This window comes from Misgurnus anguillicaudatus, chromosome 16 (assembly GCF_027580225.2).
Source record: "Misgurnus anguillicaudatus chromosome 16, ASM2758022v2, whole genome shotgun sequence".
Classification (NCBI taxonomy): Eukaryota; Metazoa; Chordata; class Actinopteri; order Cypriniformes; family Cobitidae; genus Misgurnus; species Misgurnus anguillicaudatus.
In genome coordinates, this window is record NC_073352.2 from 31,422,117 (window position 1) to 31,434,996 (window position 12,880).

At 35.7% G+C, this 12,880-nt stretch overlaps 1 protein-coding gene across 1 annotated transcript; it reads left to right on the forward strand.

The window, feature by feature from the left end:
- The first annotated feature begins 1,850 nt into the window (after window positions 1-1,850).
- Window positions 1,851-12,821, forward strand: igfbp7 (insulin-like growth factor binding protein 7). The gene is made up of 5 exons (XM_055178349.2): window positions 1,851-2,310; window positions 5,364-5,473; window positions 9,069-9,170; window positions 9,324-9,450; window positions 12,731-12,821. Exons 1-5 carry the CDS (start codon window positions 1,905-1,907, stop codon window positions 12,751-12,753), a joined length of 768 nt encoding a protein of 255 aa, XP_055034324.2. The 5' UTR covers window positions 1,851-1,904; the 3' UTR covers window positions 12,754-12,821.
- The last annotated feature ends 59 nt before the right edge of the window (window positions 12,822-12,880 follow it).

Below are 12,880 nucleotides of genomic sequence, written 5' to 3' on the forward strand. Positions count from 1 at the left end.
TTTCCCACAAAAATATTTTGTGTCCTGGGTGGACCACCCTGGCCCTTATGTAGCCTCTCCACTGCTCCTCACCTTCAGTATTAATGTTACAGACACTGCGGGTGGGATATTTGAGATTACATCACATTTATGCATTTGGCAGATGTGCATAAGTGACTTACAGTGCATTCAGTCTATAGATTTCTTTAATCGGTATGTGGGATCGAATACATGACATTTAAATTGGTAACGCAATGCTCAACCACAGAGGTCCTTTATCAGGCCAGGAACCCTTGATGGATGGAAATAATAACATGTGCATACCAAATGTATCATTCACTTTTAAGAATGAATGTGCTTAAGATGCCATAGAAGAACAATTTTTTTATAATCTAAACCACGGTTTTTCAAACTTTACTATGGCTGGGACCCCAACATATGATGTATCTTTAGAAAAGGACCCCTTTCCTAAAATATATCCATATTTTGTATACCTTTTAAACTGTGTTAGATAAAAGTGTTTGTTTTAATACTTAAATAATTGGCTACAGAGTAGACTTTCACAGTTTTTGTTTTGTATTTGTTTTTTTTTGTTTTTTTCTTGGGACCCCTTAAAACATTTTGGGGGACCCCAGTTTGAAAACTTTTGATCTAAAGAACCTTATTAACCTCAAAGTAACTTTTGTGAAACAAAAAGGTTCTTCGGCTGTTTAAGGTTCTTTATGGAACTATTCATAAATGGTTCTTCTATGGCATTGTGAAGCTTCTTATTTTTTAGGAAAGCAAATGTATAGCTTAAATGCATTCGCTTCGGATAACTTCATCCGCTAAATGCATGAATGTAAATGTTTGAAACATTTTAGATGTTTTACAGACAGTGAAAGTAAAGTGACATCACTTAACCTCAAAAGCCAAACTGAAGCAGTACTGACATCTGCCTCCATCATTAGTGCAAAAATCATGAAAACTGGCACACCTTGTCCCCCAAAGTAAAGATGTTCCCTCATCAGTAAGGGTTTTCTTTCATCGAGCCCTCATGTGAAAGGTGTTTCCATCCTGAGCAGGTAAATGAGCAGACATGTTCATGTTTGGATTGTAATATTAAAAACAGTAACACAGGGAGGGGTGGATGTTGACAGATAGTTTAAAAATACCCTTCCTGAATAGTCAAACGTGACCAAGGACACTTCTGTGCTTGTTTCTTCTTGCAGATATGTGTGGGCATGTTGCATGTCAGCTTTAATGTATACAGGATGACAGTTCATTATAATGCTGTCTAAGCACATTTGACAAAAAATTGACATGAACTTGCACATGACCTGCACTGGCATTCCTGTAATACCATGTCATGTTTGGTGACACTTTACAATAAAGTTGCATATGTTTATGCATTAGCTAACATCAACTAAAAATGAACAAAACAGCATTTACTTGTCAATAAAAAATTCCTTATGGGTTGATCATGTTCATGTTAATCAATGTACACCACTAGTCAACATTTAAAGTGGATCAAAAACTAAAAGTTCTTGAACAATACTCATTCTTGTCTTAGGACAACTTTGATTAATTTTTTTTGATCCACTTCAAATGTTGAGTGTGGTTAACTTAAGTTCATAAATGGAATCTTATTGTAAAGTGGGTCAAATATGGATATACCCAACCAATGGGTCCAAATTAACCTCTAAAATATTCTCGCTTGTTTTAACCCATATTTGGGTCAAATATGGACAAACCACCCTATGCTTGGTTGTTGTTACCCAACTATGTTGCAATAACCCAGCATTTATACAGTGACAGTCACATGATCTCCTGCAACACCAACATCTCCAAACAGAATGGTGTTTATTGGGCGGGGTCTGGCTCTCTATCCCAGCCGGGTAGAAGCACCAAACTGTAAAAGTGCCTGAGACCCTTCACATCACACCATGATCTCTTTTCTGCTATTAACACTGATTTGCGCGGCCTCGGCCAGCCGCGTGCCTCGCACCTGCGGCACCTGCGAGTTGAGCGCGTGCGAGCCTTTGCCTGCCGAGGGCTGCGCGTACGGGACGCTGATGGACGCGTGCGGTTGCTGCGCGTTCTGCGCGTCTGGGGCTGGAGAGCCGTGCGGGGTGCGCGGAGTCGCAGCCAAGCGTTGTGCGCCTGGGCTCGAGTGCGTCAGAGACAAGAAGAGTAAATCAGGTGTTTGCGCGTGTAAAAGCGACTATCCCGTGTGCGGATCTGATGGTGTGAATTATAAGACCGGCTGTGATTTAAAAGCAGCGAGTCTGAAAGCTGTGAGTGAGAAAAAACCCGAGATTAAGATCCAGAACAAAGGCAAATGCGCCCAAGGTGAGATGCGTTCAGTTGATATTTCATTTTGAATTATCTGCTGTTTAAAAGTTTTTTACACTTTAGGCTAATATTAAACTCATTAAACTTTGAAATAACATAAATGTAACTTTGGCAAAACTATAGGTATCTTTAGAATTTGCAAAAATTTACTTTTATCAAGCAGCTTCTTGAGGTCTCTCATCCTAAGTATTCACATCTATTCTGGGCTTTTATTGGCTGCTTTTTTCACTATAGTCAAAAATTGTATTTTGAATATATAAAAGATAGTCTTGCAATGAAATAAATGCATAGGTTTGTGCAATTATGTTTTTGCCTATACAACACTAATATAAAACACTGCAAAACTTTAGATCAAATGATTTTTAAGATATTTAGAAACATTTAAGTGAAGTCAACTGAAAATCCGGCACACTCTTAAAGGGGGGGGGCAGTTTTATGACATTTTATGAAATACATTAATTTATCATGAATTCTGTGTAATTAAACCAAAAAAAAATAAGGCTACTAACCCATAGCACTATTAACCCATGTTTTTTTATTAAAATGTTGAGTTTTAGAACAGTTTTTTGTCACAAATTTTCTTTGGGGGGCCGCGCAGGAATGTACCTTACACAAGGGGGGCCGCACGCTGAAAAAGTTTGAGAACCACTGCCATAAAGAGCCTTTACAGGGATAGTCACACAAAAGGAAAAAAATTGTCTTCATTTTCTCATCCTCATGTTGTTTTGAACCTGTATGAATTTCTTTTTTCTGATAAACACAAAAGAAGATATTTTGATAAATGGTGGTAAGCAGTAAGCACACAGTTGATTGTACCCATTGACCCCCATAGTAGGTTAAAAAAATACAATAGAAATCAATGGGTACCATCAACTGTGTGCTTACCATCATTTATCAAAATATCTTCTTCATCATACTTTCATAATATTTGTTTTACTACTATGGAAGTCAATGGTTACAATCAGCTGTGTGCTTACCAATATTTATCAAAATATCTTCTGTGTTCATCAAAAAAATATATATGTATATTCAGATTTAGAACAACATGGGGGTGAGAAAATGATGACAAAATTTTCATTTTCAGGTGAATTATCCCTTTAACATCCAAAAGTTAAGAAGGAAATGGTTATTTTGAAACTTTGACGGAAAATCTTTGGGGAACCAAAATGGGTTTTCTATGGAGTTGTAATGTACACTGTAAAAAGATTCCGTAGAAACCACAGTATCACTGGCAGCTGGATGCCAGCAACCCACTGCAAATTCAACTCTATGTTACTTACCGGCAACAGTTTGTTCAAAGTTAAATGAACATCAAACATGAACAAGTCTCCGTCCCACAGAATAAAAATATAAAACAACAGCCTCATGCAAAGCATTCTGGGAACCAAAAATCCTCATCAACCGTTTTCTGTTTTTTTCCTTCAGATTTTGTTTCCCAGAATGCTTTGCCTGAGGTTGTTATTTTATTTTTATTCTATTAAGACAAAGAATTGCTAATGTTTAATTTTCATTTAACTTTGAACAAACTGTGGCAGGTAACCAACATAAATTAAAATCTACAGCAAGTTACCGGCAACCAGCTGCCAGCAACACTGCAATTTCTACAGGAATCTTTTTACAGTGTAGGCTACTATAAATTATAACATACTTTAAAAAGTATTATTTAATAAAAAATGTATTTCTATAGGTTTTTTTGTTTATTATTTATTATTTAGACATGCATGCTAATTCTAAGTTTTTTTTTTAAAGCTGCTGTGAGTAAGTAAATACCTTGGTATGTGAATATGTTAATCTACTAATACAAATCTTTCAGTGTAATTCTCTTAAATATGCCACTGTAAAAAATCCAGCATAAAGTTCAAACAACTTGGTTTTGCAAGTCAATTCAAACTACAATTTATAGTTTGGACCTAAAAAAAGTTGACATAACTTATAAAAACTAGTTGAAATTGTTTAACTTACTTTGTTAAGTTGAAGTAACATAAAATATTTGACAAAAATGCTGCATTTTTACAGTACTTTTATGTCAGGGGAAATATGTTTTTTCCTGCTTTATAAAAAGTGCTTTATCTATAGTAGGCTACTTAAGTGTTTATAATGGTTGCCAGTAAACTATTTATACTGGTCTGCTTACATGCACAGCATTTGTTGTATTTAAGTATTCCCAGGCGCCAGCAGCCATTTCGAAGTCAAATGTTTACTTTATCCAGCTTAAAATGTGACCATGGGGCCTTACAGTTTATACACAAAGAAATGTAATGTCAAACTAACATCAGATAAATTTTTGCTTAAGTGTTACTGGTCTACATGATTCATGTTTCTTTTTCCCCAGGAGCACCCCAGATACAGTAATCTGCCCTACATTTGACCAGGGAAAACTTTATTGAGAGAGAGAGAGAGAGAGAGAGAGAGAGAGAGAGAGAGAGAGAGAGAGAGAGAGAGAGAGAGAGAGAGAGACTGTGACAGGGTGTGTTAAGCCGAGCAAGCCTGAAGGCCATTGTTTTCATACAAAGTTTAAATGTTTCATGATCCCTGAACAGACATGTCTAAAATTCCAGCCTCTCGGGTGGATTTACAAATCTGTATAGGGAGTTCAGCCTGATCAAATAACTGTGTCTCATTCAGCCAGATACTAAAGCAGACTGTTGGTTTAGAGCAGATTCAGATGGTTTGAATCTGGTTTAAAGCCAACCTTTGTGTAATTTGTTAAAACAGATGATGTGAGATAAAAATAACCAATTCGGTTAATAGAAACATTTCTCTGAAGAGATTTATGAGGCCATAAATCATTTGGAATTTTGACCCGTAGTAACTTTCTCCTTTGACCTACGGTCATTTTTTTTCTTTCTCATGCTAGAACCGAGGTAACACGGCATACCCATAGAGTTGTCCTCATTATAACCTGTCAATCACTTTATTGTGCAAACTCTCTTCAAGAATTCTTTGCTCTTTCAGGCATGAAGCACATATGCTGATAACGCTTGCATGCCATGATTATATAATCCGAATTTGAATGCAACCTCTGAATCATGTTTGTATGCCCTTCACAGCCCCTGTTATTGTGACAGCACCAGCTGAGGTCTGGAACGTGACTGCATCACAAGTCTTCCTGAGCTGTGAAGCCACTGGGATCCCCACCCCGGTGCTCACCTGGAGAAAGGTACCACTTTTGTAAATAAATGCGTATTTTCTTGGTTCTATCGTTGAATGAATCAGTTATGAGTCAGGGATTTATCACTAGATCCTATTCTAAAAATAATGGGGTTAGACAATGCCATATAGAACTATATTTGGCTATACGGGTCCAAAAAAATGTTTGTAAGTACATCCTTTCTAAGAACACAACTTTAATTTGGAAAATTAAGATGAAAAACATGAAATATTAATATGAAATTGGCATATAAAAATAATATTCTAAATATTTAAAAAATAAATAAATATGATAAAATATGCATTTAAATTGGCATATAAAAAATATTGTAAATATGTAAAACATAACTATATATTATAAAATATGCATTTAAATTGGCAAATAAAAATAATATTCTAAATATTTAAAACATAAATAAATATTATAAAATATCCATTTAAATTTTAAACAGCTGTAATTGTTTTGTATAAATCCCAGCTTCACAGAGTTAATTGCTTAAGATTGCAACTAGAAGTATGTGCCATTACGTGCAATCACGCGCAATCACATTTATAGCTACACCTCAGATCTAAACACTAGATGTTATGGTTATGTTTGATTTTTATTTGTATAGCTCTTTTAATCGCCTCTCAAAAAAACTACTGACACCGTTATCGTTCAATAAGTCGATATAGTCATTACCGCGACAGGCCTACTCTGTAGACTACTTGGTAATGACATATTGTGGGCACCAAACACAATTGTTTCCTTCATCTTATGTTAACCTCCTGCATGCAAAAAAAAAAAAAAACGCTTGAAAACAGACCTCAACATAACACCAACGTTACAGTCAAGACACCTCCACATTAAATTACACATTAAATTAAGTACAATGTTGTTACAATGCTACAAACAAAGTTGTGACTGTTGAGTTAGCGCTATATGCTAGTTAATGCTATATGCTAGCGTTTAGGGTAAAGTTCTACAATTGATGTTACACAAACTTACCACTCAGAAACGTTCATTAACAATCTCCAAACAATTGATTGTTCCTCAAAATCTGTATCTTCGTCTGATACAGACTCAAACATAAGGTCTGTTTACACACACATAGAGCTACTAAACTGAGCTGCTCTGTGAAAGAGCCAATCAGAGCAGAGCTCAACATTATTATTCATGATCCTATCAAATAATGTAATAATAGACCATTTCGTTCTAAAGGCAAATCCTAGGGTTGTAAATGGACATGAAAAGCAAATTTTTGCACTTAAAAAGATTTTTTTCAATGCATTCTTTGGCACCTTTAGGGGTGTATAGCGCAGGCTAAAATCCTGCATGGAAAAAGGAAGAAGGGAAATACATTCCCGAAGATGTTTGTGTATACAGTAAAGATCCAGCTATGTCAAAGGATATCCTACTCTATGAATAACAGCTCATAGAAACAATAGAGCAAGAAATATGGGAGAGATCAGGACAGGAAGGATTTGATCAAACATTCCATCAATTATCATGTGTTTCCACTGTAAAGCTAACAGGATTCAGACTCTTTCTGATCTTAGATATATAATACCTCATGTGCAATGGATTATACATTTTAAACATTACAGTAACTCATACAATAAGCCAAGGTGAAGGACCGGAAAATGACGGTCTAACAATTAACTTCTCAGGACGTCTAAAGCCTTAGGAAGTACCACACAGGCCAGATATACAGTACATGAGGTAATGTCCTTTGTATTTTCTTAAAGGGATAGTTCACTCAAAAATTAAAATTCTGTCATTACTTTTCCATCCTTATTTTGTTTTAGACCTGTATGAATTTATTTTTCTGATGAACACAAATTAAAATATTTTGATAAATGATGGTAAGCACTATAGTAGGAAAAACAAATATGATTGGATTGGTTGGTACCATCAACTATGTGCTCACCATCATTTATCAAAATATTTTCTTTTGTGTTCATCTCGTGTGTTAAAAATCGCAGCTGATATGCTTTTAATTTATTTTTAAATTATTTTTATTTATTTTTAGTAAAACCATGGTCGTAAATATTTAGGGATGTAGTTGATCTGTACCAAACTCTTACCTTCAGTTTTTCTGCCAAGTTCTCTTTTGAAACAGACATTGAAGGAGATTGCAATAGAATAAGTTATTAAATAAGTAAAGACTGTGACCATCAATGTCATAATGAAAATTGCGCCCCTGTCTCTCAGTCCCAAATTTAGCAGTTTGGGGTAACAGAAAAGTTGCCCATCTCGGATCAGATTTAAGAACGCTGATTGGCTACATTTGATGTCTTAATATGTGTTTACTTCTTTAGTCACCAATTGGCCAGACTTCTACAAAGACCCGCTCTTTTTTTTCAGAAAGACGGTTTTGGTCCTTTAAGGTAGTTGTTATACACAGATATACACTTACCTAAAGGATTATTAGGAACACCATACTAATACTGTCTTTGACCCCCTTTCGCCTTCAGAACTGCTTTAATTCTACGTGGCATTGATTCAACAAGGTGCTGAAAGCATTCTTTAGAAATGTTGGCCCATATTGATAGGATAGCATCTTGCAGTTGATGGAAATTTGTGGGATGCACATCCAGGGCACAAAGCTCCCGTTCCACCACATCCCAAAGATGCTCTATTGGGTTGAGATCTGGTGACTGTGGGGGCCATTTTAGTACAGTGAACTCATGTTCAAGAAACCAATTTAAAATGATTCGAGCTTTGTGACATGGTGCATTATCCTGCTGGAAGTACCCATCAGAGGTGGTCATAAAGGGAAGGACATGGTCAGAAACAATGCTCAGGTAGGCCGTGGCATTTAAACGACGCCCAATTGGCACTAAGGGGCCTAAAGTGTGCCAAGAAAACATCCCCCACACCATCACACCATTGCATTAATGAGAAATTGAACAGGTGTTCCTAATAATCCTTTAGGTGATTGTATGTTCAAATGTTCACTTTTGAGATAAAATTATTTTAGATAGTAATTTGATGCTATAGGAACAGGGCGTGTCGTTATGATTGACATTTGTGATTCCTTCAGCGCATGCCCTGCGTAAACATCATCGTACATTTTATGTTCAGTTCATTACAATGGAAGGAAGCGGCATCGCACCGTCCATCTTTATTTCTTTGGTGCAGGAGAGGTAAAATATGGGGAAAGCAAATATTTTCCATCATGTCACAAAATATATTATATATTTATTTATATATTTTACAAAATAATGATAATTTTATTATTTTGTGAGTGTGGCCAAGGGTGGGCGGTGCCCTTGCGCCCGCTATTGACCACCCTCCACTACAAATTCCTGTGAGATAAGGCTGGATTTACTGTAAATGAGGAATTGCAAATCTAAACTTATTCAAAACCAAATACTTGTATCCCTCCAGACCAGAGAAGATAGAAATATTAAAACAAACACTAGAATTACCTTTAATAATAAATACAAATTGTTTTTATTCAATGTATACTTTGCTACCCTGTAAGATATCCAGTAGCTCAAAATTTTCAAGTTTTAAGTCTCTTTAAACCTGAAAATATTACTAAATATTACACTTATTGTTTATTCTGCTTATTCTGAATGATCCTGCTTGGGGTTTAGCATGAGTTTGTTTCTCACAGATTTCTGATGGGAAAATTGTACCTCTCCCTGGAGACAGAGAAAACCTGGCGGTTCAAACCCGTGGAGGCCCGGAGAAGCATGAGGTCACTGGTTGGGTCCTAGTAAGTTTGTTCAGTTAAATATATAGTCTGTGAATATAACAAAATATGAATATTTATTAGTTCTCTGCAATTTAAAACAGTCCAGATTTATCACACAATCTCGATTTACATGTGCTCAGAATAGGTAAAAAAATCAGTTGCCGTCTCTTGCAGATATCTCCTCTTACCAAGAATGAGGCCGGTTCCTACGAGTGTCACGCCAGTAATATTAAAGGTGAAGCTTCGGCTGTAGGCACCATCCATGTGGTGGACTCCATCAATGACATTCCCGCTAAGAAGGGTGAGTGCAATTTAAACAACTTCATGCTTCAGGTGTTGTAAAAACTAGGATTTGTCGAAAATATGAGTGTGTTTGTATGGGACTTTTGTGTGCTGCACATGGATCATGTCCCTGCATGCTGTGCACTCTTTACTTGGCCCATATCGGCTCTTTGTAAGCAAGATGGTTGGCGTGACAAGCATTGCTGCCGTTGCCTACTGCAAGTGGCAACAGTAAAATACCTTGCAAAAGAATGTTCCCTAGTTATCAAGCTTAATTTCATCAAACCAGATTAAATGTTGGCATGCTCAGATACACCACAAAATTACAAAATGTGATTGATTGCCTAATTGTACTCAAAACAATATGTGCCTCTTTCATGCATAAAAAACTGGGCCAGTGCCTAAAGATAAGAGCCTGGGATATATACGTTTCATGGGTGGGCCACTTCTTCTCACAGTCTATTGAAGGCTTCAGGGGATAGTTTACCACAAAATGAAAATTGCTACAAAGTTGTTTCAAACCTGTATAAATTTCTTTGTTCTGCTGAATACAAATGAGATATTTTGGAGAAATGCATATCTGGGGCACCATTCACTTCGATAGGGGTCATATTATGATAATTTTTTTAAAGATGTAAAATAAAGCTTTGGTGTCTTTAGAGTGCATATGTCAAGTTTTAGCTCAAAATACCATATCGATAATTAATTATAGCATGTTAAAATTGCCACTTTGTAGGTCTGAGCAAAAATGTGCCGTTTTTGGGTGTGTCGTTTAAAATGCAAATGAGCTGATGAAATGCAAACACTGATCGCAATGATGGTGGTTTTTGCAATTGAACCTCAATTGTGCTGTCAATTATTATTTCTTTCTCTCTGCACTAAATGACAGTGTTGTGGTTGGATAGTGCAGATTAAGATTAAATTTGCCTTGCTACCTAAATCATAAAACAGGCAAAATCTTTCACATGCTCGTACAGAATGGCTTACCAAAACAAAGTTACTGGGTTGATCTTTTTCACATTTTATATGTTGATAGAAGCACTGCAGATGCAATTATAGTACTTAAACATGGGAAAAAAAATCAAATTTTTACGCTATGACCCCTTTAAAAAATGCAGATATGGGCCACCATTCACTTTGATAGAATTATTAAAAAATGCAGATATGGGGCACCATTCACTTTCATAGTATTATAACAAAAATGCAGATCTGGGGCACCATTCACTTTCATAGTATTATTAAAAAGTGCAGATCTGAGGCACCATTCACTTTTATAGCATTATTTAAAAAATGCATAATAGGGGGCAACGTTCACTTTTATATTATTATTAAAAAATGCAGATATGTGGCACCATTCACTTTCATAGTATTATTAAAAAATGCAGATCTGGGGCACCATTAACTTCCATAGTATTATTTCAAAAAAATGCAGATCTAGGGCACTATCACTTTATCAGTATTATTAAAAAATGTAGATATGTGGCACCATTCACTATTATAGTATTATTTAAAAAAAAATGCAGATCAAGGGCACCATTCACTTTCATAGTATTATTAAAAAATGCAGATCTGAGGCACCATTAACTGCCATAGTATTATTTAAAAAATCCAGATATGGGGCACCGTTCACTTTGATAGTATTATTAAAAAATCCAGATATGGGGCACCGTTCACTTTAATGCCGATCTAGGGCCCCATTCACTTTTATAGCATTATTGAAAAATCCAGATATGCGGCACCGTTCACTTTGATAGTATTATTGGGAAAAAAAGCAGATCTAGGGCCCCATTCACTTTTATAGTATTATTAAAAAATCCAGATATGGGGCACCATTCACTTTCATAGTATTATATAAAAAATGCAGATCTGGGGCACCATTAACTTCCATAGTATTATTTAAAAAAAATGCAGATCTAGGGCACCATCACTTTTACAGTATTATTAAAAATGCAGATATGGGGCACCATTAACTTTTATAGCATTATTTGAAAAAATGCAGATCTAGGGCACCACTCACTTTCATAGTATTATATAAAAAAAATGCAGATCTGGGGCACCATTAACTTCCATAGAATTATTTAAATAATCCAGATCTAGGGCACCATCACTTTTATAGTATTTTTAAAAAATCCAGATATGGGGCACCGTTCACTTTGATAGTATTTTTAAAAAATCCAGATATGGGGCACCGTTCACTCTGATAGTATTTTTAAAAAATCCAGATATGGGGCACCGTTCACTCTGATAGTATTTTTAAAAAATCCAGATATGGGGCACCGTTCACTTTGATAGTATTTTTTAAAAATCCAGATATGGGGCACCATTAACTTTTATAGCATTATTTTAAAAAATGCAGATCTAGGGCACCGTTCACTTTAATAGTATTATTTAAAAAAAAAAAATGCAGATCTGGGGCACCATTAACTTCCATAGTATTATTTTTTTTAAAATGCAGATCTAGGGCACCGTTCACTTTGATAGTATTTTTTAAAAATCCAGATATGGGGCACCGTTCACTTTGATAGTATTTTTTAAAAATCCAGATATGGGGCACCGTTCACTTTGATAGTATGATGTAAAGATCCAGATGTGGGGCACCATTAACTTCCATAGTATTATTTTTTAAAAATCCAGATATGGGGCACAGTTCACTTTGATAGTATTATTAAAAAATGCAGATAAGGGGCACCATTCACTTTGATAGTATTTTTTAAAAATCCAGATATGGGGCACCGTTCACTTTTACAGTATTATTAAAAAATGAATATCTGAGGCACCATTCACTTTTATAGCATTATTAAAAAATGCAGATCTGAGGCACCATTCACTTTTATAGTATTTTCCTGCTATGGTAATCAATAATGCCACAGATCCACTTGGTTACAAATAAAATATTTTACTTTCTATTGAGCAGAACAAAAAAAATTATACACGTTTGCAACAACTTGACGGTGAGTAAATGATGACAATGTTAGTTTTTTTGGTAAACTACTCCTTTAGGACTGCACATCTTGTCCAAGAACCCAAAGACAAGTTGTCCCTCCAGATGATAGCCCTTCCAAAGAAATCTGCGTTTCTGGAGAAGCCTTACATGATGATGTTTGTCCTTTTTATCATCCTAAAGTAACAAATCAAAAATGTTATCATAGCGGAGTTATGGAGAATCTTAAATCTGTTCCTATTTATCTCTTGTTTTGCTGTTGTTGAACATTTCTGATCGGCTGACACAACACTATAAATGTGATGCATAAAATGCAATATTTTATTGTGATTGGTGCCTCCTGTGTGTTTGTATGCAGTGGTGAATGACGAGGAACTGTAAGGGGACTTCATGACCTCTGATGGGAGTCCTGTCAGGAAAACCACATCTTCCTATTGTTCACCTACGCATTTGGACAAGCACTACACTCTGCCTGAAGCACACATGCAGCACTTTTTTCTATAGTTGT

Excerpts from the sequence above, each read along its gene's own strand:
- igfbp7 (XM_055178349.2), top strand. The coding sequence starts at position 1,905 with ATGATCTCTTTTCTGCTATTAACACTGATTTGCGCGGCCTCGGCCAGC. Across the intron at positions 2,311-5,363 it reads CAAAGGCAAATGCGCCCAAG|CCCCTGTTATTGTGACAGCA; the intron begins GTGAGATGCGTT and ends TGCCCTTCACAG. Across the intron at positions 9,451-12,730 it reads TGACATTCCCGCTAAGAAGG|TGGTGAATGACGAGGAACTG; the intron begins GTGAGTGCAATT and ends GTTTGTATGCAG.